Genomic DNA, 27,600 nt, shown 5'->3' with positions numbered 1-27,600 from the left:
TGATAATTTTTTCTGTCATGTTTTTTTTTTCTCCAAACCGACGCCATCCTAGGCTGCCCTACTAAAGATTATGTGTAAAGAAATTTTAATACGGAATGAATGAAAACTTTGGGAGGTTTAGTGAAAAAATTATAACTTATTGGGCCGTTATTATTTTTTAAACGATCTATTTGTTGTCAATTGTTTTAAGCTAAATATTTACCACATCATTAAATTCACTAATTTCGTGGCCCGCTTGACCAATTAATTGTAAGATATTAATTGGTCAAGCGGACCACGGAATTAGTGAATTTAATGATTAAAAATGAAGTATCTTCACTAAAGCTCTCCGTGGCCATTTCATTTGTCGCCGAGAATCCAACCCGATTACACGACATTTGAAAAATGGCAAAAAGGAGGGAAAACTCAAAAGGTGGGGTTGAGATGGGAAGTTGGTGTCCTAGTGGATCGAGGTCACGATAGCTCAAGTGGTAGAGCAGCGGCGTATCTAGCCGAAGATCGTGGGTTCGAATCCCGCTCGTGCCATTGACTTTTTTATCTCAACTAAAAACCTTAATTAATTGTAATATATTAATTGGTCAAGCGGACCACGAAATTAGTGAATTTAATGATTTAAAATGAAGTATACTTCACTAAAGCTCTCCGTGGCCATTTCATTTGTCGTCGAGAATCCAATCCGATTACACGACATTTGAAAAATGGCAAAAAGGAGGGAAAATTCAAAAGGTGGGGTTGAGATGGGAAGTTGGTGTCCGAGTGGATCGAGGTCACGATAGCTCAAGTGGTAGAGCAGCGGCGTATCTAGCCGAAGATCGTGGGTTCGAATCCCGCTCGTGCCATTGACTTTTTTATCTCAACTAAAAACCTTAATTAATTGTAATATATTAATTGGTCAAGCGGACCACGAAATTAGTGAATTTAATGATTTAAAATGAAGTATACTTCACTAAAGCTCTCCGTGGCCATTTCATTTGTCGTCGAGAATCCAATCCGATTACACGACATTTGAAAAATGGCAAAAAGGAGGGAAAATTCAAAAGGTGCGGTTGAGATGAGAAGTTGGTGTCCGAGTGGATCGAGGTCACGATAGCTCAAGTGGTAGAGCAACGGCGTATCAAGCCGAAGATCGTGGGTTCGAATCCCGCTCGTGCCATAGGGTATTAAAAATATTTACAATATTTATCATTTTTCCTTGACATTAAAAAAAAAGTTCAATGTGCAAAACAGTGAAAGTTTGGAAAAGAAAAGAAACAAAGTATATATATATTTAAGGGCTATTAAAAAGTGCATTCAAAAATGAACCCCAAAATTTTATAAATCAAATACAAAAGTTAGTAGGCACTGAATTGTCAAAACTATTTGACTTATCATTTCTGTACCATTCTAATTTTTTAAGTTCTGTAAATAAATTTATGGTCCCTAACCCCTCAGAATTGATGATGATTTTGGTAATTGATTTACAAAACTTTAAATAAAAAATTTAAATAACTGATATTTTTTTATACTTCAATATTCTAGCCGAGTTGTTTAACAGAAATCAATTTTTAAAAAAGGTTTAGTAATTGAGACTAGAGGATAAAAAGAAAAGGAAATGTGATATTTTGAACTAAATGATAGGTATTTCAAATTTGATGACATTTGGAAAAGAAGGGATATATGAAAGTGGCCTCAGTTGCCAAAAAAATACTTGACCCCAAAATTTATTCCGTGGTCTATTAGTTTAACTAATTTATGGTTCTTTCAGTCTTCTTCGGACTGAATTTTTAACGAAACTGGATTTATTTAAAAAAAAATGCCTGGAGTCAGACAAGACCATGACTACAGAAGAATCTTTACAAAAATTAAATAACTAAAGTTTCTCAAAACATACATTATCTTGGAATTTGGGAAATGTGTAAAATTTAATAAATATTTTTATTTTATTATGAATCAATCATAAACACCCTACGTAATGAGCGTAACGCGGTTATGTTTACACGGTCCATTTGCACCCGGCTCGTGATAGATTGCAAATCGAGTATCATGAAACATTATTCTCAATTGGTCCACTAGATTGAAGAACTTCACTAATGCTCTCCGTGGCCATTTCATTTGTCTTCAAGAATTGAATAGATTACACGACATTTGAAAAATGGCAAAAAGGAGGGAAAACTCAAAAGGTGGGGTTGAGATGGGAAGTTGGTGTCCGAGTGGATCGAAGTCACGATAGCTCAGGTGGTAGAGCAGCGGCGTATCAAGCCGAAGATCGTGGGTTCGAATCCCGCTCGTGCCATTGACTTTTTTATCTCAACTAAAAACCTTAATTGATTTAAACATATCGTGAAAAAATTTATCAACATTTAGCATACATTTTTTTTCGCTTAATTTTGCCAAGATTTTTGTTATGAAATCAGAATGTCGTGGGGGTGAGTCCTAGAACGCATGTCTATCTAAATTTAAAATAAATTTAAAAAGTTATAATTTCTTATTTACTCACAATTAAATTAAGCGATAATAATTTTATTGATGTTTATTTTTAATCAATGTATATTCAAATGTAATAATTAACTTTGTGGTGTAGTGGCTAAAATGAGTGGCGAGACCTAAACCGAAAAATAGAAAAAAAATTAAGAAAGCTACAATTCGTTAGTTATTGTCCTTTGGAATAAACTATATTAATTTATTTTAATGTTAATTCATTATCATTATATATCAAAGTGTAATAAACGCCCTCGTCTAAAAGTTAAGAATGCTAGTTTTTCCTCTCATTTTTAACTAGTAATAATATTTTTAGTCGTGTAAACCGAGTTCTTTTCACACAACATTTCTTCCTTAGAACGTCCCACAATTACTTTTCGATCGGAATCAACTGTGATGGAAGACCAGACCTGCTTCTATTTCCTATAAATATATTTCCGTTTCATCGAGTTCAGAGATGTCGGGGAAAAACCGAGGTAGAACACACCGGATGAAAAATCTTCGTGTTGTTTTCTTTTCGTCTTGTATTTGAACAAGTGATAGACGATTTCACAAATCGCGGTACGCTCACTTTACGGAAATTGGAAGAAAAACATAAACGTACAATTGTTATGATATTTGTAACGTGTTTTCCGGTTATTTCAATAGAATAAAGATTGGCCTATAAGGCAATATTTGAACAATAAAAATATTGAGAGGTTTTTTCCTGAAGTCTGTGGGCAATAAAGGCAAGCAAGTAAATATAGGAAGCGACTAGTTTTTAAAAATTGTGTTGTGACTAACTCAAAGTTATTAAGGAAGCAATGGAGCACGAACTTCTCTCAGTATATTACTTTTCTAGAGTAGACATATTTTAAACTATAGGCCAGCTGGATTTTCTTATATTGAGGTATCTTCTTCCTATTTAGAAATTAAAAGTCTATTGTACAGGTTTGAAAATTCCAAAGGGTATTCCGGGATTCGAACCTAGTACTGCTAGCTTGTAAAAAATAACAGGCAGATACTCTGACTACTCTTCCTCTGAGGCACTCCCAAATGACATTAAGACAAATTATATTTAAATTCACTAATTTCGTTGTCCGCTTGACCAATTAATATATTACAATTAATTAAGGTTTTTAGTTGAGATAAAAAAAAGTCAATGGCACGAGCGGGATTCGAACCCACGATCTTCGGCTTCATACGTCGCTGCTCTACCACTTGAGGTATCGTGACCTCGATCCACTCGGACACTAATATCCCATCTCAACCCCACCTCTTGAATTGTAATTGTATAATTGTAATATATTAATTATTAATTAATTGATCACGAAATTAGTGAATTTAATTATTTAAAATGAAATACACTTCACTAAAGCTCGCCGTTGCCATTTCATTTGTCGCCGAGAATCAAGTAGATTCCACGACGTTTGAAAAATGGCAAAAAGGAGGGAAAATTGAAAAGGTGGGGTTGAGAGGGGAAGTCAGTGTCCGAGTGGATCGAAGTCACGATAGCTCAAGTGGTAGAGCAGCGGCGTATCAAGCCGAAGATCGTGGGTTCGAATCCCGCTCGTGCTATTGACTTTTTTATCTCAACAAAAAACCTTAATTAATTGTAACAAATTATATTCTTTATGTGTTCTGCAGGTTGATGGAATTGTAGCTTGACGAAATTCCGTCATATTCACCTATACAATAAAGTTGGATATCTCTCTATTTTTCTCCCTCTCAGTTTTTTCTCTCTCTCTCTTTCTCTATCTATCTATCTATCTATTTATATACCTAATTATCTCTCTCTCTCTCTCTCTCTCTCTCTCTCTCTCTCTCTCTCTCTCTCTCTCTCACACACACACACACACACACACACACACACACACACACACAGACACACTGCCACACTGCCTCTCACTCAAGACTTGATTTGTGTAAAGAATGTTATGATTTAATTATCTTGCTTCCAGAACTATCTTTTCGAATCCAAACCTTCTTCCCATCTTGGTCGAACCATTTCAATCGATCTTTTATGTTTAGAAGATCTACGGTGGCTCTTCTCCTCAGTTTCTGGACAGCAGTGAGCATGGCATCATGGGAAAAAGTTCTGGTTTTGATTTTTTTATTACGCTCAGTGCAAGGTTGGCAATTTTCCAAAATTTTGATTATAAAAAATACGTAACAATTAAACAAAAAAAGATGTATTTATTTTTATAATGAAAGGAAAAATAAATTAATCAAATTTTTTATCATCTTAGGCGAGGTTAATCATTGTTTTTCCATTGCCGTGTTGACAAGTGGAACGTTATACATACAAGGAGAAGCCTCCAGTCGAAAAGTTGTTAGGTGTCAGTGGAAACGGGAGAATCGTCTTCTTGACAGGGGTAAACAGCCTGATATATATAAATGAAAAACAAAGCGAATGGATTGTTTTGAAACAAGTTGATGATGGTTGATGAAGGGCAGTTCAGCTGTTAGCAACAATCTCTCCCCTACTCATATTTCACTATTCAATAAAAACATTTAGAAGTGAATCCATCCAGTAAACATATCAGGGGCTCGGGATAGTGATGTATGTCAAATTGAGTTATATATCCGAGTGGTTGTTGTGACGGGACAGAAACGATTGCGCAGTGGCCAACATGGACGGGGTTAAAGAAGAAACCCAGTTCACAACATAAAACTTTGATACAAATTTCACTTTAACAGCAATAAAAAAAATAGAAATTTTGAAAAATTGGAATTGATTTCTGGTGGGGGGGGCAAGAGGCAACTCTAAAAGAAATCCAATGAGCGATGAGCTCAAGTTTTTAAGCAGGTTAAACTATGGCCCGTTGATAAGGTCAATTAATCATTCAAGGCTTTCAATTCCACGGGGTAATCTTTTCTCCTAAAATTTTTACACTAAGAAAATAATTTATTAAACTGCAAACATTGCAGAAACGTAATAGATGTTGCTTGTAAAATGAAAACATTCTGAGTAGCATGAGCTGAAGCACGGATACACTTATAATTTTATATAACCCATTTATGTTTATTTAGTGGTCTAATTGACCAAATTACTTATTTAAATTAATTATACTTTTTATGTAAGGTCTGGTTGTGATGAAAAAGTTAATGTCACTTGCGGGATTCGAACCCGCGACCTTCGGCGCAATACGCCGCTGCTTTGACCAATTGATCGATTATGATCCACTCGGACACCAACTCCCTATCAAAATCTACAATCTTTCGAATTTTCCCATTTTTTGCCATTTTATATAACTTTTTTCAGTTATTGATAACATCAATGCTATCAAATGATTTTTTTTCACTGGATTTCACTTTTTCTGCACCACTGGATTTCAAAATTTGCTGTTATCATATTCGAAGTATTCGTTTAACCGTTCATCAAATTCACGAAGAATGAAAACCAAATTTCAGTTAAATTTTTTTCCAGGGAGGGCTAAATTTTGTCGTGAGATCTAGAAGGCAACTCGATCTAAACTGGGAAAAAACTAATAAGGCTCTAATTCGGTAGTTATCAGAAATGGACAACGCGATTATATTTTACATATGTGTATTAATTAACCTTACACATTAACATATAATAAAAAACCAGATAGCGTGGAGGCAATATGTGCCGGGGACCTAGAAGGCATGTCGATTCTAACATGAAAAAACCTACAAAAAACTATAAATCGTTAGGTAATGGCCGGTGGATTAATCTGTATTACTTTCCTTTTAATGCTTACTGAATATCAATGTATATCGAAGTGTAATAAAGAACCGGATGCTATAGCGGCTAATATGTGTCAAGATCTAGAAGGCATGTTGATCTAACCTGAAAAATAAATTTTAGAAGGCTATAATTTGGTACTTAGTGACCACTGAATAAACTACAATAATTTCATTTATGTGAACATAGCAAGCATTAAGTTTAATACAATTTGATATGACCTGCCTCCTTACAAAAAAGGAAGCAAAAATTAATATAAAAATAAAATGACGTTTGGAGCATAGTGGAGGAAACATGGAGTCAAACAATCTGGGATTATTTGCCTTTACAAAGATGAACACAGCCATCTGAATTGACCTATTCTTCTCCATCCTCCCTGAAAATTTTTCTTCCGCCTCACAAATCTTGTGGCCAATGTCGGCTTTCGCACTTCGAAAGTTTGAGTTTTTGAAAATGTGGCGTTTTAGTCTTTATAATTTGGGAACCTTGTATATACCGAGAGAGACAAAATAATGTCACTAATAATATTTTTAATTATCTCTTAGACAATTTTCCATTGATTATCTCAAAACAATATTTGGTCCCTTTTAAAGGATTCAAAGTAAATAAAAGACAGATAAAATGAAACTGTGTTTACAATTGGATTTTGTTGGATAAATCATTGAATATTTTGTATCTTCTTTGTAGATTTTTCTGTACGGAAAGGCTACTTTCCAACGTTCCGGTGGGTTGATTATTTTAAGTGGTACCATTTTTTAATTTAAAATTTGTTTGAGAGATGGTTTTAAGTGATACAGATCCGACTAGAATATAACACTGTGGAAGATGGAAGGAGTTAAGCGTTTGTGGCCAGCGTGTTACCAGAAATGATAGCAATGATAAATGATTGAGTGAGTGTGGTGTTCAATCCTTTTTAAAAAGATAGTTCCTACTCACAGTAAGTTGTTTTGCAACGATCCGGATTTCGAGCCTTTTAGCTCATCATCAGATTGAAGGACATCCACAACCACGTCTCTCGACATGAATTGCCAAAGTGAACCCGCTGATACCTCCGCCAACGCGACGTTTCAATTAGCAGCTGATTTGTTTAATGGCGCTCAATTTGAACGTGCGAAACGCGGAAATTATAACACAAATAAATATTATACTAGTAAATACTTAATATTATTAAATTACTATAAAAATAATAACAATTAAAATAATTAGTTTAATTATTTGGATGTTTGATATTATTTATGTACATATTTAAAATGGGAGGTAGATCAAAATCTGTTATATTATTAATGCATTTATCACCATGTTCAATTTTACATTTTTTAATTTCAAATTTCTCAAACCAATCTAGTTCTTTCCCTTTGTTGAAACTATGTAACACTCTTGTATTTAAATTTGAATTGAAATTATGTTTTGTTTCTTTTAGATGGTCCTTAAATTCCGAAAATTTGCTCGATTTAGGCAAGTGTTCTTTTACTCTTGTTTTTATTTCTCTACCGCTTTGTCCTATATATTTAATATCACAATCATTACAATTGAGTTGGTAAACCCCACTTTTTGCCAAGTTGTCTACTTTGTCTTTAGGTTTTGAGAGGATGTTTTTAAGTGAACCCGTACTTCTAAAAGCTATTCTAAAACCTTCTTGTTTAAAAATTTTACTAACTTTTTCCGATAATTCACCAATGTATGGCAAACAACGGAAACCTAATGATTCATTTGTGGTGGGGTGGCTGAGTCCTATTGTTGATTCGTTTAAAGTTAATTTTTTTATTCTTTTAACTAGCAACCTATCAATAAATATTTCTTGATACCCGTTGTTTTTTGCTAAGGTTTTAATAGTTTTTAATTCTTTTTTATAGTTATCAGGTGTTAGCGGAAGTTTTAACATCCGGTCTATGAGCCAAATGAAACCAGCAGCCTTTTGGGACCATGGGTGGGAAGAATCCGCTGGTATCATAGTGTCTGTAGTTGTGGGTTTTCTCTATACGTCTATTTCTATTAGGCTGTTTATTATAGACAGTTTTAGGTCTAAAAAGTTCAAACAACCATCTTTGCCAATTTCCAATGTAAAATTTATATTACGGTGTAGAGAATTAATTAGTTGGAGGAATTCATTGGGAGCCTCTAATGTTCCCGACCATATGCATAAAATATCGTCTACCTAGCGTTTCCAGAAATGAACAGATTTAATTAATTTGTTCTTTGATTTGAAAAGATTTTTTTCGAAATTATCCATGAATATTTCAGCACAAAGTGGGGATAATGGAGACCCCGTGGGTAACCCTTTCATTTCGTAAAATTTATTATTGAATTTACTTTTTTATTGCGTGTTAATATTTCAAGAACAACTGTCCGAAGGGTCTTCCATCGTGTGACATCTCAAAGAGATGATCGTTTTATTGTTTCGAATGTACTCCGTAATCGAAATTCTACCGCTGTTGAGATCAAGCAACGACTTGAAAAAGCTAGAACTGTCATTGTTAATTTGTTAAGCTGGACTACTTCCACTGGTCCAGAACTTCTCGGTTTAGTTTCGCGAGAATTGGCCTGAGCAACTTGGACTAAAATATTTTTTTTCGGATGAGCCAAGGATTTGTTCGAGATCATCTGACCACCGAGGACTTCTGAGGGTTTGGAGAATAACAAGAGAGGGAAATATCTCTACAACATTTTCACTCCGGAGAAGCCATGGAGATAGTGGTGTTATGGTTTGAGCAGGCATTTATTTCTATGGAAGGGCGCGCAAACTTGATCTTAATCGAGCTACTCTCCACAGTTCCAGTGGTTCAATTTTTTTAAATGGTACCATTTTTAAGTTTAAAATTTTTTTGACTGATGATTCTAAGTGACACGGCTAGAAACATAGTAATGTTGGAAGATGGAAGAAGTCGAGCGTATATGGCCAGGCTGCTTAAAATTCCCAGAACAACTGTCCAAAGTCCAGAACTACTGGAGGTAACTCAAAAAGGCATGGATCAGGTCTTCATCCTGTCACAACTGAACGATATGATAGTTTTACCGTTTTTAATGTACTCCGTAATCGAAATTCTACCGCTGTTGAGATCAAGCAACGACTTCAATAATTAGAAATGTTAATGTAGCTTTAGGCAATGTAAGTCCAAGACTTTTTGGATTAAGAGCAAGAAGGCCTGCAACTGGTCCAGAACTTGTGACTAACGTCTGAAGGCACAGAAAATCTCGGTTAAGTTTTGCATGACATCAATCGGTCTGAGCAAGATTGGACCGAAATCTGGTTTTCGGATGAGTCAAGGTTTTGTTCGATGACTTCTGACAGCAGAGAGAGGGTTTGGGGAAGAACAGGAGACGGGGTATATCTCGGGAACATTTTCTCATAGAGGTGGTCAGAAATATCCACTAAACAAAAAAAAAATAAAAATTATAACAGTTGCAAATATTTACTTTAAACAAAAATGAGGGTGGTCAATTTGTTTCTCTCTGAGTGTGGTCTTTATATTTATTATTTTATTAGTAATTATGTGTAATATATTTTATAGGAGATAATGGGTTTTGGTCTGCGAGTCGGTGAACTAATGTTGAACCGGCACACGACCAGTTATTGGGTCTGTTTCCACTCGCGGGTTTTCCTTGAATTATATGTGTAAAATATATGTTTCCAATGGAAGGCTAATTATACAAAAGTGTATTTTTTATGTAGAAAATACTACTGTGTACGTTAATCAACAATGTCGAATCAAATTTTTTCTTTATTTCAGTGTCGATGCGCGTAACATGACGGTGGAAGCGGGACGGCACTGGTCCGAAGAGGCAGCCCTCGGTGGAAGGGCGTTCTTCCAGGCGTCGGTCGCACCCGCTAGGCTGACGATCGAAAACGTCAAAGACGCCGATGCCGGTGTCTACAGGTGCAGAGTCGACTTTAGAAAATCCCCGACGAGGAACACAAAGGTCAACCTCACCGTTATACGTAAGTACAGGCAGGCTATTCATCTCTTTGCTACACCCAAAGATTGGAGGGGAACAATTACTGTTTGAAAGGAAGGTCGGTTGAACACCTTGGAGGAGTTAGTGTTGAAACTATTGCTTTTTATTGAACTAATATTAAATTTTGGGATATCTATTTCCCATTATTGTATGAAGAGAATAAGAAGAGAAGTGAAAACGGGAAGGAAAAGGGTAAAGTAATTGGACGGATCGATGCCGTGCGTGGAAAAGTCAAAGCCCCGTTTAACGGAAACGTGATTTAATTAAATAGAATACCCACCGGTCGTAACATAGATAGCTGGACGAAAAGATAAGCCGTTCGACGTGAAGTCATTCCGAAGGAGTCGACATGAAAACTTCCCGAAAGTTATTGTGACATGTGCGGTCCCGATAAAGTTCCGTTGGTGAATTGATTTAGATCATTTCTCTTCTTATTTTATGGAAGTTTGTTTATGCGCGATGAATGGGCGTCGTATTTTTATTCAGATAAAAAATTCGGTTAAAACGAATAGTAAACACAAATAGGACATTTTGATTTTTATTGTTAATAAACCCTTTTCACATTTAAGAATATATCCATAGCGTTTTATTTTTCTACTGTCACGGCTTGACCTGAATAGTAACGAGGTTGAGACGGTACGAGCGCATGTGTGTTTTTCTTTCTTCTTTACAAGATTTTCATATACATTTGATTATCAGCCGAAATTTGCATATTTAAAGAGCAGACGTTCTTCTTTCTCAAAACCAACATCACGTAACTTACCTCATTTGGGAAAAAGAATTGCGTTTCTTCTGACATATTTCAATGAGGTTAACATAGACGAGATTCTTCAAAAATAGTACAAACCTTACTTGATACAATACCAAAGTCTCTCTCTCTCTCTCTCTCTCTCTCTCTCTCTCTCTCTCTCTCTCTCTCTCTCTCTCTTTCTTTCTCGAGCTATCTATCTATCTGTCTATTTACGTTTTATTTGCCTATAATCCTTTAAAGCCAAATATTTTTGTATGATAATCAATGGAGGATTGACTAAGAGATAATTAAAAATCTTAAGGGTGGCCAGTTTTTTGCCTCCTAGTGTATACAGGGTGTCCTTTTAGAGAGCCAAGCTGAATTTCTCTTGAAACAATGACGCTATAAAAATGAGAAAAAAACGGGTTTAATATTTTTTTAGACTAGTGTCAATTTTCTTCCACTTTTAGGGAAAAAATTGTACAAGGTAATTCTTGCCCAGTTTAACTTCAAAATTTCAAATACGTCGCTATACATCCTGACACATCATTTTAAATGATTTTTTTGCGTTGGAAACAATGGTGCAAGCGGATTATAAATTGGTTCAAATATGAAAAACTTATGGCAAAAAGGTTTTTTAAGAATATTTTTTATCCTTTGCCGCAGTTCTTCAAGAGGGGTTGCGGGGTTATGATTAGCGTAGATATAGTTTTTTAAATGTGTTCACAGAAAATAGTCAAGTAGAGTTAAATCGGTTGACCGATGAAGCAACAGATTGGAGGTTCTATCCACCTAGCCTGGAAGTGACGATTAAAATAATGTCTCACCTGCAAAGAATTTTGTTCTGGGCATCCATCAAGATTGAGAAATATTCTTTGTCTTTCTTGCAGAGGAACATCATCTAATAGAGTTGGTACAACCTCCCTTAAAAAATTGTCTAACTGAATACCATTTAAATTAATTTCGTAGAACTAAGGCCAAATTAATTTATTTCCGAGAAGTTCACACCAAAGGTTGATACTGTGAACCACGTGATGATGACAAGCCTACGAAATTCTAGAAATTTCCTCTGCCCACGTTCGAAAATTCCACCAGTTTAGAATGCCATTAGAGGTGAACTTGGATGCATCTATCCATGGGACGTATGGAAGAACGTTTTCTTCGGCCTCCATAAATCGACATTTGTGGAAGGAACGTAGACTGGACAAGAAGAAAGCGATACGCCTTAAAATTGTAAGTCCGGACTACATCTAATTTTATTTTTTGAAAAACCTAAAACGTTTCCAACATTTCAGAGAAAGGAATTCGGATTTTCGCGAACATAATGTAAAAAATTCGGCACTTCGTCGAAACTATGCTGTCGGTTTCTTGCTGAAGGAACAGCAACGGATCCGTGTCTCCTCATATTGCGAACAACGGGAATAAACGTTTCGTGGTTTAATGTGAGGCGATCAGAAAATGTCTGGGAGTACAACTCGACTGCACGACGCGCAATACTGTCACTGTCAATAAATCAGTCGGACGAAAAATGTGCTTCGGTTGATTTTGAATGGAATACTGAATGTAACGAATAGGTTGTACTGTAAGATTTATTTATTTTCAGGAATTAAAATTTGCTCTCATAATGCGAGTTTAACAAACAATTACAGAATGTAAACAATAAAGGCAATTAATATTTGCTTTATTGGAGAGGCAAATTATAGGAATTAACAAAGAAACAACCGAATTGCGTTTTTTCAAATTTTTTGACCAATTTAAAATCAGATTGAACCTTGTTTTAAGCGTAAAAAATATTTTAAAATAATATGTCTGGAGGGATCGTATTTCCAATTTGGAAGTTGAAATGATTATGCCTTGGGTACTTTTTCATTTCGACCAATACCTTACATAAAGATTAATTAATTGAAGAGATTATTTGGTCAATCGGACCACGAAATATAATGGATTTAATAAACAAATATCTTCACTAAGGCTCTCCGTGGTCATTTCATCTGTCGCCGAGAATCGAATCCTGATTACACAACATTTGAAAAAATGGCAAAAAGGAGAGAAAATTCGAGAGGTGGGTTGAGATGGGAAGTTGGTGTCCGAGTGGGCCGAAGTCACGATAGCTCAAGTGGTAGAGCAGCGGCGTATCAAGCTGAAGATCATGGGTTCGAATCCCGCTCGTGCCACTGACTTTTTTATCTCGACCAATACCATACATAAACATTAATTAATTGAAAGAGGTTATTTGGTCAATCGGACCACGAAATCGTATGGATCTAACGTATTACATTGGCCCTCGCTTGTTAGATCGAGCAATGTTATCTAGCCGATTTTTACAAATCTACGTCACTATTTTTCTCGATCTAACAGGCCTGACAGAGTTAACAGGGTAACACAAAGATCGTGAATACCTCTATTGGCTATAGTTTAATGATAACCCGCTAGAAATCCCATTCATAGTAATCTAATAGATCGTAATATTGATAACATAATTGCAAGTTTCAACTACATGTGAAGGCATATATATATATTATGCTATATTAATGCTGCCACAATTCTAAACCAATCCCAAGCAGCTAACTACCTAATTTTAATATAATATAATATAAATGGCTTTCGCTTCATGAAGTTCCACTCTAGCCTTTTGTCTCACCGTACCTTTTCTTTTATTCAACTCACATTCCCTGAATTCTCCATGTTGATCTCCCTGATACCTATTCGCCCTTTAATACCTCTTCATCGTGAGCTGAGGTTTCTTAAAGCCAGAAACACACTTACCCGATGCTACGCCATGCGACGCTACCTGGTGCTACCCGACGCAAATCCAAACTCAGATTTTCCCTAAGGTTGCATGCGGGGGTAGAACATCTACCCGATGCTATGCCACGCTAACCTACACGACGCTCTGCGATTCCCACTGTCCAGATTTTCGTCGGGTCGCATCGAGTACAGTCGAAGACAAAAGAACCGGACACTCATATTTTTATTTAAATTACATGTATTATTGTCGTTATATTAATTACAACATACTTATTTTAATATAAACCAAATTAACTGTGATTAAAAATTAATTAGTTTTTATTTAAAAAATTAATTTTAATGGTTTGGTAGAAAATTAATCAAAACACCGGAATACGATTTTTTGATATAATGAATTTAACTAACAATTTATTGTACTCGCTTCGGCGGTACATATACTAAAATTGGAACAATTTATTACACGGTTTTGCTCATAAAATTTAATTAACAATTTATTTCATAGTTTTGCTCGTAAAATTACACCATTTTGTAATGTCGGGTAGCATCAGAACAGGACACTCATATTTTTTGTAGTTTATTTCAAACTAAGTACATGTAATTTTGTCGTTATATTAATTACAACATGTTATTTTAATGTAAACCAAATTAAACGAGATCAAAAATGCATAAGTTTTTATAAACATTGTTTAATTATGATGGTTAGGAGTAACTTTATTTAAAACAATTAAGTTTAACAAACAATTTATTAGATGGTTGTGCTCATAAAATTTAACTAACAATTTATTACAAGGTTTTGCTCAAAATAGTGCATTAAGAACAAAAGATGCGTTGCGATTGTGATAGTGATTATTGTGATAAACGCTGTGGACTGTACGCGACGTGTGCTTGCGTCGGATAGATGTGCACACCCCACCAAAACGTGGCAAGGCGTCGGGTAGCATCGGGTAGCGTCGCGTGGCGTAGCATCGGGTAAGTGTGTTCCTGGCTTTAGACGTGTTTCTGAGATCAGTCCTGACCGTGGGCGTAATGTGACCTTGTGAAAATAACACTCAAATTTGTAAAGTGTTGACCTAGTTCATCATTTATTATGATTCATTTTAATAAACTCGCTTATAAAGTGAAAAATTTAGTTCCTGTAAGCAAACAGTGTTCCCGCCCAATCGATACCTCGAACGTACGTTGGACACCGCACTTTTAAAAACCGAAAAACAATATCGGCACCGGAAAATGAAACAGGCTCTTTCGTCCTACGCTAATAATACCATTATGTAAACGGGCTACAAGTTGAAACTACGGTAAACGGCCGACCGGTAATCATAATACCGGGAGGATAATAGTTATGAAATATGGGCGATTCTGAAGGGTAAAGTTGTCCAATATGAGCCAAGTGTAGTTTCTTGTTTGGGGAAGACCTGTCTCCGCCCCCGCCCTTGCAAAATGGGCCGGGACCCTCTCTTTAACTCTACCTCAAAACGCCTAATGTAAACTGCACGTGGTCATCCGATCTCAAGTGGAATATTAAAACGGTGATTAGATTTTCCTCTTCAATAATTTTACGATCGATAAATCTCAGATATGCTTTGACACCGACCAGACCTGATGAGATTCTCAAGCACCCCTTGCAAGTCAATTGACTTCCTGTCAGCGAAAACACCTCATAAAATATACTAATCTTTATTACCATTGATTGCAAGTTAATTTTAACTATTGTACCGATAAACAAGCCAAATCACTTATAACAGAACTGAAACTGACTGGATGTCAAAGAACTAGTTGTTAATCTTCTGTGAAAAAATAATATAAATGATAAATAAATGATAAAAATAATGAATAGAAATTACTGCTTTTTCCCCTCTTGTGGACACTATATTTCAAAATATTATGTTTATCATCTAGGGTATTTCTTATGTATAAATAATGATTCTTTGGAGATCGTGAGATGCGGTCTGGTGCGACGTAGGTTTTAGAAAAACATTTTCTTTATCGTGTCTGATGATGATATATGCATGTTATTGATATTTAATTTGATTAATGATATTAGCGTACACAAATACGACACAATAATGGCACATCTGCACAGAAAACAAATACTTTGGTTGAGTATAAAATTTCGAACATTGTACACATTCATTTCTACACATCCTACAGGTATTTGTATAATTTAAACAATGTTTATAAATCCCAGGCCCTGAAGATGATCTCAGTAAAGGTCGAAACGTTAGCATGAAAAAGAAAATGTTTTTCTAAAACCTACGTCACAACAGACCCCATCTCATTATCTCCAAATAATCATAAACTAACGGTCACTAACACACCACACGTGTTTAAATAATTATGGATTATTATTGCGAAATCCACCCTCCCATTTCAGCGAATGGTGTAAAGGAGTGATTGCATTTAGGAGTAAGTGGGTGGATCTAACTCTAAGTTTAAAAATTAAGTGCGTTTTGGAATGAAATGCCATATTCTTTGTCTTCCACTAGACTCTAGGACAGCACGGATGACCTATCACTGTACGTACGTATGTAGTTGCGTATGTGCTTGGAGTTACATAAATTTAGAAAGTATTCTATCAGCTTTGCAATTTTAAATAAAAATTTAAGGTGTGTTAAATTATATTTTGCCTCACGTTCGGGAATTTGTTACGAAGTGAAAGAAGGTTTTAGAAAATTTCTCAAATNCCCATCGATAAAAACCGACCACATGGTTTTTGCACCATAAAATGGCCAATTTCCAATTTTGGAAAAGCATATTTTGTCAGCCGTCGAAGTCAAGTGCTAAGTTAGATTAGCATACCACATTATACATAGAGATTTGAAAAATGAGAATTCATAGAAAAAAAAAAGACCGCCTGGTTTGTGCACGAGAAAATGGCCAAATTTGGAAATGCATATTTTCTCAGCCTTTTATGACATAGACCTGTGCTAGGTCTTATTTTAGAAAATTTTACGTTGAACAAGTTGATATTTTTAAACGTTTTTCTAGTTTCCGTCGTTCATCAGTAAATTCAAATATTCAAACAAATTTTCAACAAAAAAAAAATCTTTTACATTGTTTTTATGAATTAAACTTCTTTTGTATTGTTTTCTATTATTATTGAACAAACCCTTAAAACCACGTTTTTTAACAAAATAAAACAACTAACGATTGTCGCTTCCCTGTGCACATTTTGGAATAAATCTACGGAACGGTAGAGCGTAAAATTTTCGTAAGCATGATGGTTCAAAATTTATTTATTATCTTTTAAATCGGGCGAGAGAAAGAAAGCGTGACAGAGGTCGGTTTTTTCCAAGAGTACGTAAAAGACAACACTTTTTTGCCCAAAAATCGCGAATATCTCGAAAACGGTTGAGAAATCGGGCAATGAGGGAGATGACCAATTGAAAATTTATTAACATTTCCTATAGATTGCAAAATAGCTCCGATCCGGGACGATTTCCGGGCTCACCAGCTCAATTTGATGTTTTCATAAAAAGTGCAAAAATTAACATGTTCCTGAATTTTTTCATTTACAGACGAATAACTGAAGCTAGGAAAACATTTAAAAAAGCCACCTTGTACAGCGAAAATCGTCGTAAATTCTTGTCATAAATAAGACCTAGCTCAGTTACGTGACTTAAAAGAATGGGAAAATTTGCTTTTACAAAGTTGGCCATTTTATCGTGTATAAACTTGGTGGTTGGTTTATTGATTGATTGTGTGTGTGTGTGTGTGTGTGTGTGTGTGTGTGTGTGTGTGTGTGTGTGTGTGTGCGCGTGCGTGCGCGTGTGTAGAGCTCGTTAATCTCGTCATATGCTAAAAAAAATTGGCCCGTCCTAATTCTTTGTTCCAGTCTGCGCTTGCATATTTTCTCAACTTACACGCAAATAGTTGAAATATGAATATGTTTTTGATCTGTGAATTCGTAAAATTCACCTACATACACTAATAATAAGTGTTTACGTGTTGTCCTCTAGAGGATTAAGTTGTTTTGTTTAAGATGTAATCCCTATCCTGCTCCCACCTTTCCTTTACAAAATACATTAATTCTGTTTTTGTCCTGCTCTTGTTCGGTTGCACTCCCCTTACGATTAGTTTCCTATTTTTACACTGTGTTGTAAGTGGCGTGAAACCTTCTCTAACGAAATCCCCAAACTCATTTTACTGCATTCGACCTTCTCTCAAAACGATGTCAGAAGGACCAAGCTTCCTGTGCTTCGTTCAGTCATTCATAGAAAAAGGAAGTGAGTATGTAAATTACATTTACAGACTACCCTCTCCCCGTTATTTGATTACCTTTTCATCCAGAACTTTTCTTTAATTAATTATTATGTATAATTAGCTTTTCTTATTTCCTTTTCTGTTCTCCATTTTTTCTTTTTCTCTTCTTTGTTTATTTTATTTTATTCTATTTTTATCAACGGCATCGGCCGCAACAATAAGAAAGAAACTGATTTTATTCGTAAACATCCGTGATCTCGATTTCGAAAAATTGCACTCTGCACGCATGCACACTACATACATTGACTTTTATCCACACTCCGTAAACTAATTGCGCATGCTCCCCTCGCGCACTGTCTACACGCACACTCCCTAAACTGAATGCGCATGCTCACCTGTCGCATTGATCACATGCACAATCCCTAAACTAAATGCGCATGCTCACTTTTCGCAGTGACTGCACATGCACACTCCCTAAACTAAACGCGCATGCTTACCTTTCGCATTGATTACATGCACACTCCCTAAACTAAATGTGCATGCTCCCCTCTAGCAGTGACCACATGCACACTCCCTAAACTAAATGCACATGCTCACCTTTCGCATTGATCACATGCACACTCCCTAAACTAAACGCGCATGCTTACCTTTCGCATTGATCACATGCACACTTCCTTCACTAAACGCGCATGCTCACCTCTCGCACTGATTACATGCACACTCCCTAAACTAAATGCGCATGCTTCACATTTGCACTTCGCGTTAACGATGCTTTGTTCATTTAAAACGATGACGCCATTTTTTCGGTATCAAGAAAAAACATTATTGTTACACAACGCCGGTTTTTTAAATCGTGAATCTACTCGATTATGACGCATACTGATGGAAGAAAAAGCAATTTGGTTTGGAGTAGTCACGGTGTAATTTAAGTTGTTGTTTCAACCAGTTCAGAATTACATTTTTTTCTTGAAATTTATGCCATTTATGTAAACTTTAATACACTTCATTGGCTGATAAAATTCATCATTTGATCGATTGTGAAATATTGAAAACAAAATGTTGAGTTTGGCTAGATTGCTTTGACTTTTTTACCCTAATCACCTGATTGTGCAGGGTCATGATTTTTGATTCACTTCGTTCTATACCCGTAGTGAAAAATCACGACTGAGTGGAGGGCATGCTTCGGCAAAAAACGTTTACCTGGACGAAAAGAAAATGTAGGAACACACACAATTCCAGTAAATAATTTTTATATAAGAAAACGTTATACCTTACTTTTCTTTTAAGGAAATTTTCGCAATTTTACAATTTTGTACGGACAAATCATTAGTTTTAACATGAGTAGAAAATTTGAAATCAGAAATTTGAGGAGAGGTAAAAAGATTATGTAACTCAAGTTATTGTTACAGTTGAATTTAGTTTTGCAACGTCACTTGAGTTAACAAGAGCATGACCTAATTATATCAAACTCAGTTAATGCGATGAGTGTTAAAAGTTATGAGAGTGATTTAGCGGCTCATTCTGTCCCAGTTAACAGTCCAACTGTCTTCTCTGACTTTTATTGAATACATTTTTAGTACAGTATAAAAAAATTACAGATGTTCTTTTGTAAAAATTTAATATACATATAATGTATATTAATTTAAACTGTTGACGTAAATAATCTTACAGTATAATTTAAAAAAATTAAAACTATAAAGTAATAGTTCTGTGTGATAGTTTTTCTTTTGGTTTCGCTGTTTTTTCATTAATTCTTTTTTTTATGGGCCTTCCATCAATGTCACTCTATCCTCCGGCATTATATCTCACCCGGACCGACCTCTGTATATTCACGGCCACCAATCTTCACCATAAACTAAATCACACCAACAATAAATATCAGGCACACTTCAATATACTGTTCCGTTTCGGTTTCCATTATACAAAAAAAAAAGTTAAATACTCTGTTTTTGGTATAGGATTTTCCGTGGCTTTCCTGTTGCTCTGTGGTTTTTCATCTAATCGCTTGGATTACGATTAAAAAATCGGACTGAACGGAATATATATTTAATTCAGCATTATTATAACGATATTATCTGTTCGTTTCAGATTCGCGGAAGATCCTTCTTATGACGGCGAATCATGCTTTGGCAAATTTCAATCTCCTGCCAAACACCAAATAGTTATTCGGGAACATTACCTTTTATAAACAGGTTTGTCAGCCGAGATGTTCTTTTGTAAAACTGTGAAAACGTCGAGTTACAATTAAGGACTATAATTTACGTCCCGTTTTGGCTCGATTGTTAAAACAAAAACAGTTTTTTGATATTGTCTTAAAGATGATAAAAAAATTGTTTTAAATGATTATTCGGAGATTGTGAGGTGCAGTCTGGTGTGAAGTAGGATTTGGAAAAATATTTTGTTTATCTTGCCAACGTTTCTATTTTTACTGAGATCAACTTCAGGGCCTGGGATTTACAAACATTGTTTAAATTTAACAAATACATGTAGAATGTGAAAAAAAATGAATTTATACAATGCTAGAAATTTTAGATTCAATCAAAGTATTTGTATTCACACAAAGTGTTTGTTTTCTGTGAATGTGTTTCATTATTGTGTTGCCTGTTAAGAGTGCCAGTGAGATATTGATGTTTTATGTGTATATACTTTATTGCATATTATCAATATCAATAACATACATATATAATCATTACATTACACAAAACATGTAATATAACAAATAAAACAATCATTAAATTCCACATATCATACATTTCTAGATAGTCTAATTCTTCAACAATTTGGCTTTCCTTCCCCTAATTATCCCCGTCTATATAATCCTGAAAGGATAATCAGGCCGAACCATTACCAACTTTTTTCGGATCCTTTCATGTCAAAGAAGTGGACTACTCACATTTCTATCCCAACTTCCTTCCCCACCCATTCATAATCCAACGTATATAAACATAAAACATTAATATATCACTGGCACGCTTAACACCACACCCAATAATGACACACCTACACAGAAAACAAACACATTGAGTGAGTACAAATACTTTGAGTATAAAATTTCTAGCATTGTATAAATTCATTTTTCCACATTTTACATGTATTTGTATAATTTAAACAATGTTTATAAATCCCAGGCCTGAAGATGATCTCAATAAATATCGAAACGTTGGCACGATAAAGAAAATGTTTTTTCTAAAATCTACGTCACACCAACCGCATATCAAGATCTCCGAATAATCATTAACACACGTTAATAATCAGATTCAAATTCGTAAGGAAAAATCCTTAACTGAATACGTTTACCATAAAAAGTACATCAGTATTAATGTCGAACGATACATTTAACAAAATAAGGATTTATGGCAAGCGTTTTACAAAATTGCTGCAATTTTGTGAGTTAGAAAACAGAAAAAAGCACAGAATATGTTTTTTAAAAGTATTTTTCATATTAAACTAAAACTATTTTTGCGTAGAATAAAACTGAATCCATTAGATAACAAGTTTTAAAAGAATTTCCTATAATTTCATGAATGGTACGAATCATATGTTTTGATGACATTTTCATGTTTTATTGACGTCGAAATCATTCCGGTCAGAAGGAAAAGTGAAAACGCTGGAATGATGCATTTTTTTTAATATGATATTTATTTTAAACTATCACCTTTCAAGCACCGAATGAAAACTGTCCGTTATGATTCCGTGCATTAAAAAATGAGTGGGAAAGGAAGTCGGGATAGTAAGACATTTGTGTACGAAGAGTCGGCTTCTTTGATGTGTAAGGAGCAGACAATGGGAAAAAATGGGTAATTGTTCGGCCTGATTATCCTTTCAGGATTATATATGGGATAATTAAGGAAAGGAAAGCCAAATTATTGAAAAATTAGACTATGTAGAAACGTTTAATGAGTGGAATGCGATGATTGTTTTATATGTCATATTATATGTTTTGTGTGATGTGATGATGATGTATGTACCTTATCTATATTGAATTTGACTAATGATATTGGCGTAGCTGCGACTGAGTTTACATGTATCTGTTCTGTAATTGATGCTGTGTTTATCTCTGTTGATATAAACCATTTCTATGAAATTACGTTTATGTTTGTTTTGTTCTGTATGTAATATTTTTGGATTTTTGATGTCGAAATTGTGTTGGTGTTCAAACTGGTGGGTAGTAGTGTTGTAGGATTTTGCTTGGGTTTTTTGTAATCATAGATATGTTGCTTTACTCTCGTGTCCAGATATTGGGATGTAATTCCGATGTAAGTTCCGGACAGTTTAAACAGTTGATTTTGTAGATTACGTCAGATTTATTTGTTATTGGTATGGGATCATTCATTTTAGAAAAAAGTGTTTGGATTGTTTTATAATTTTTGAAAGCTATTTTGTAGTTATCGGACGAGAAAAATGTGTCTAATTTATGTGATTGGCCTTGAATAAATGGCATGGAAATGTATGCTGGTTTGTCTGTATTTGCTAGATTTGACGTATTATTAGCAATAGTGGATGGTGTTAATGTTGAGTTATAGTTGTTGATTATGCTGTTGATTATGTGTTTAGGGTAGTGATTGCTATGGAGGATATGTTTGTATATCTTTATGTTCTTGTGGTGAAATGATCCATGGCTTAGGGTAATAATTCTGTGAAGTAACCCTTTGGCCGTGTTTGTTATTGTATGAAGAGTATAATCAGATTTATTAGTACTTTATTATACTTTGTGTTCAATTTTGGCGCGACTAAAAAATGAAAAACATTATATATAGTTTATAATTCAATATTTTCATGGTCCGCATGACGAATTAATATATTATAATTAATTACGGTTTTAAGTTGAGATAAAAAAGTCAATGGGACGAGCGGGATTCGAAACCACGTTCTTCGGCTAGATACCACGCTGCTCTACCACCTGAGCTATCGTGACCTCGATCCACCCGACACTAACTTCCCATCTCAACCCCACCTTTTGAATTTTTCCTCCTTTTTGCCATTTTTCAATCTCTCAAGTGGTAGAGCAGCGGCGTATCTAGCCGAAGATCGTGGGTTCGAATCCCGCTCGTGACATTGACTTTTTTATCTCAACTAAAAACCTTAATTAATCATAGTTTATAATAGTAAATAATATTTTTATACATTTATTTAATAAAGAAAAAACTGATTCACATCTTCATAAAATATAAAATTTCCTGTGAGCTTTAATTTTTCTAAATGTTTTTCGTTAAAGTTTTGGAGAAAAACTACCATCTCTCAAGTATTAAAGAGAAAATATCCAAGGATCATCTGAATTTAAAGTCTCGACCGCTTGGTCTTCTGAGTCAATATAATATTTCAGAAAACCAATTGTCTGGCAATAAAAGAGGGAAAAATACGATTTCAGGCCACCCTTAGGGAACAGTGTGTGTGTCATTTGTTTGGGTCATTTTCGAACTCGTCCGTTTATGCTTGCAGTGCAGAATACATTTTGCACATCGGGTACAAGAGCTTCTCCAATCCACATCCCTCACCACTATAAACATTTTAGTGTGTAGTTTATTATACTGTTGCACAGTTTTATAGACCCTCAGAATGTAAGATCCGGAGGAGGTAAATTTATAGCCGACTTCCTCCATTTCCAATCACGAAAATTTTAAGAAAGAACGTGTTAAAAATGACGCTTCTTATTTTTCGTTGATCTACTTAAATATTAATCATAAACTTAAATTAGGTAAATGCGTTTTATTGTTAGAATATAATATCTGTTTATAAAATGCTACTTATTTATTGTTGCATTATTATTAATCACATTCTATAAAATAACTGTAATTGTTCAAGATGGCAAAAATTGTAATATAACGGCGAAATAAAATTACATGATTAACTATAAATTTACATCCATTAGAGTTCGTGTTCCGATTGACGAAATAACTTTTTTAAATTAATTAATCTTTATGTAAGGTGTTAGTTGAAATGAAAAACCTAGTGTCACGAGCGGGATTCGAACCCACGACCTTCGGCTTGATACGCCGCTACTCTACCACTTGAGCTATCGTGACTTCGATCCCCACGGGCACTGATTTCCCATCTCAACCCACTTCTCGAATTTTCCCTCCTTTTTGCCATTTTTCAAATATCATGTAATCTATTCTATTCTCGATGACAAATGAAGTAGCCGCGGAGAGCTTTAGTGAAGACTTCATTTTTACTTATTAAATCCATTAGAGTTCGTGGTCCGATTGACCAAATAACTTTTTTCAATTAATTAATCTTTATGTAAGGTATTGGTTGAGATAAATAAAGGAAGGTTGAAAAATGGCAAAAAGGAGGGAAAATTCAAAAGGTGGGGTTGAGATGGGAAGTTAGTGTCAGAGTGGATCGAGGTGGATCGACGTCTCGATAGCTCAAGTGGTAGAGCAGCGGCGTATCAAGCCGAAGATCATGGGTTCGAATCCCGCTCGTGCCATTGACTTTTTTTTATCTCAACTAGAAACTTTAATTAATTGAAAGATATTAATTGGTCAAGCGGACCACGAAAGCTAGTGAATGGAATTCTTTGTTTAGCTGAGTGTCTAGATTAGATATTGAAGCAACTGTCCTGTAATGGCAGGTGTTTCCTAATCGTAAGAGTCCCGAATTGGACGTTTAATTATATTTCATTACATTCCCTTGTTAGACAATTTTATCCATTTTATTATTGTGCGTATTTACAATTTTTCGTGTACTCATTAATTTGAGATATCATACACAATTTCTAAAATCTAAAAGTTTTTATATTTTGTAGTTTTGCTCAGTTGGTCATTGCTCCATCTGTTGAACCGTAACATTTTGAAATGGCCAGAGCTAATATTTTAAGGGATATTTGGTAAACAACCTGATGAAAGATTTTTTTATGGTGTCCATCCTGAGTTTGTGGAACTCCATAATATGTTGATGGGTCGGAAATAAATTTTCTTTTCCACAATAGGCATTTATTTTGTCAGTCGCGTTTCGGTCTAATATAGACCATCTTCAGTGACGTTTTGTGAGGCGCCCAATTTATTAAGTTTTGAACGTTATATCGTACTTGAACTTTATATTATAACTTTATATCTGAGTGTAGATTTCATTTTCTTAGGTTGAGATTTAATCTCTTTGTAAAAGTTGCTGCCATCAGTGTGTCCGCTATAAAGGGGAATTGTGACCAGGGAAAGTGAATTCAGCCGGACTGACAGATTGGATGGAAATGGACCTATCCCGCAATCTTTGTAACGACCGATGAATAAGTAAAACATTCGGATTGCCCTCTACCATATTGGATGAATTTAAACTTTGTGGACCAGAAGGGAATACGGTGAGATGGTGCTAACCCGTTTTAAAAGTGCTTCTCCACTCTTCTCGGCGGCTCGTTTTCACCAGTGCCGGCCCCTTCCTTCCAACCCCTTCCTCAACTTGCCACGAACTTTCAAGTCATATATTATTCACTCGAAAAGAGCCCTCAGATACAAGTCCGAGACACAATTCCTAAGGTGGTTTTACTACTATAATTGCACTGTTGTTCACTTCCACTGTCGAGCAACTTTAACGCCGGAAATAAAGAAAATCTAACAGAGATTTCTCGCTCGTATTTTAGAAGAAAGGCAACCCAGTCGTCTCCGTAATTAATCTCCCGCTTAAAAGGCCTAGTCGTTTCTCGATTCCTTACATTTCGTCTTCTGGAATGCACAGCGACAAAGTTCCGTTATTTTCAACCACGACCCATAAATATAAATTTGAAAAATTAAATACACCTGGAAGAAAATTGAGACAAAATGTTAAATGAAAAAACTTGCGTGGTGAAGATTAAAAGGGTTTTATTTACTGTTAACAAGCATTAAACCCCGTTCGCTAAAAAATGTCAAGTTAAATAAGGCTTTGTTTCACTTTCAGCTTAATATTCTGATAAAATTTAATTTCAATTAATAGAAGGGCTATCGAACTAAAAGAATTTTGAAGAATTTCATAGATAATTATTCAGAAATCGTGAGATGCGGTCTGGTGTGATGTAGGTTTCAGAAAAACATTTTCTTTATCGTGCCAACGTTTCGATCTTTATTGAGNCAATGTTTGTAAATCCCAGGCCCTGAAGATGATCTCAATAAAGATCGAAACGTTGGCACGATAAAGAAAATGTTTTTCTGAAACCTACATCACTCCAGACCTCATCTCACGATTTCTGAATAATTATCGACTAACGGTCACTAATCACCACATAAATTTCATAGATATTGAGATTTTCGCATGAATCTCTAATTTTGTCCCTTGAACAAGTTCGATTGCAGGGGACTCAGGTTGGAATATAGTTTGAACCGGTCCAAGTTTGATAGGATAATTCGGCCATTTTACCTTTAAAAGTATTCCATCCTGGATCTTTCACGTCATATTACTGAAATCTCAGCATTGATTCCTCAGCCGCCAAAGTTTCTAAGTTTCCTGAATAGATCTGTAGTGAATATTAGTTTAGAACAGGGCCTAATATACTGCTTTGTGTCTATCATGGATTGGTTTGAAATTCAAATACACGTCTTTTTCAATTATCCGTAAGCAAAGAATTCTATAAGTTTAGCTTTAGTTGAAATGAAATTACATATCTTACATATCAAACCTTCATTTTGGAACTTGGTCAATCGTAAAGTACTGTCAGAAGCCAAAATTCCAATATTATTTGTCATTCCTCCATATTTGGCATTTGACATTTTCCTTTCTTTTTTGAAAGCGTATTTCAACTACTAGGTTATATGAATTCTCGGATGCCGGTGTTTTTGAAAAAAGCCCATTTGTAAGTACGTCGGGTACGAATGCGGGTCCGCTGGTTTCGAACTCGGGACCTTTACCTTACCGTGATGAGCACCGTGTCAACGCCTAAACCGTTGGAGCCACCGACTCCCCAATAACTAACTAATCTTTGAAGTAAGAGTTTGTGAAATAATTTGGAAAAAACATCGGTAGTAGAATTGGGAGGTATGATCCGAGCTTATGGCGGCTTACCTGGGGATCCAGTTGACCTAAGCAATCTTCCATGTTTGTTGCACGTCTGAAAGCTTGAATGATGAGCATGATCATCTGAACCCCAGTTTTTCCAATCAATTCCTCACAATCACACCAATAATCCGGAGGCATTGTTCCGTTTGGTTATTGAAAGTATCAGTACTGAGAGTTTCGGACTTTTTTGATCGCCACCGCGTATATCTTTGACAGGTTCGGCTTCATTAAGCGTGTAAGTATTAGCTGCATAATGTACAAATTCTAGGCTTAGCTTTGATTATCAATTCAAAATGTTTGGGGTATAAGGAGTTAGGAGCCTCTCATTTTATCGTTTCCGACTTCTTGCTGATTTCGTCTGTCAAACGCTTTTTGCTTTTTCCCATATTCGGAGATCCAGCGGTGAAAAACGCTCAAACTACAAAACTACTGTTTTATGAGATTTCCTCGTGGGATCTGCGGAGTGATTAAAATCTGATTTGTTTGATTCTGATTTTTTGTTCTGTTCCGCAATGTTTTGGTCAGTTAGACGCTTAGAGGATTTTCTCCCATCTTAGCAAAACCGACAGTGAAGAGCGACCAAACTACAAAATTTGTTGTTTTGTTAAATTTTCTCATGGGATCTGCAGGTGATGAACCTCTATTTTGTCGTTTCCGATCATTCTGCTGTATATCCAGACTTTATTGCATTATTTTTCATCGACTTCGAAAAATAGTGTCTGACAGACCAACCTAGCAAAGATATGTGTAGAGATTAGTGACCGTTAATCGATAGTTATTCAGATATCGTGAGATGCGGTCGGGTGTGATATAGGTTTCAGAAAAACATTTTCTTTATCGTGCCAACGTTTCGATCTTT

The 27,600-nt window shown here is 35.3% G+C and overlaps 1 protein-coding gene across 2 annotated transcripts in view; it reads left to right on the top strand.

Annotated features, from left to right (window-relative positions):
• The window catches only part of LOC106671210 (hemicentin-1-like), a 283,989-nt gene that overhangs the window by 34,239 nt on the left and 222,150 nt on the right, over positions 1 to 27,600 (top strand). For both annotated transcript variants that reach the window (XM_024229405.1, XM_024229406.1), the window contains exon 3: positions 9,874 to 10,082. In XM_024229405.1, coding sequence (XP_024085173.1) covers positions 9,890 to 10,082 — 193 coding nt within the window. In that variant the 5' untranslated portion in view covers positions 9,874 to 9,889. The remainder of the gene's footprint in view (positions 1 to 9,873; positions 10,083 to 27,600) is intronic.

Source organism: Cimex lectularius, unplaced genomic scaffold (genome assembly GCF_000648675.2).
Source record: "Cimex lectularius strain Harlan isolate CLEC.00 unplaced genomic scaffold, Clec_2.1 scaffold242, whole genome shotgun sequence".
Lineage (NCBI taxonomy): Eukaryota > Metazoa > Arthropoda > Insecta > Hemiptera > Cimicidae > Cimex > Cimex lectularius.
The sequence above is the reverse complement of the archived record's forward strand: the minus strand, read 5'-3'. Positions and strand labels throughout refer to the sequence as shown.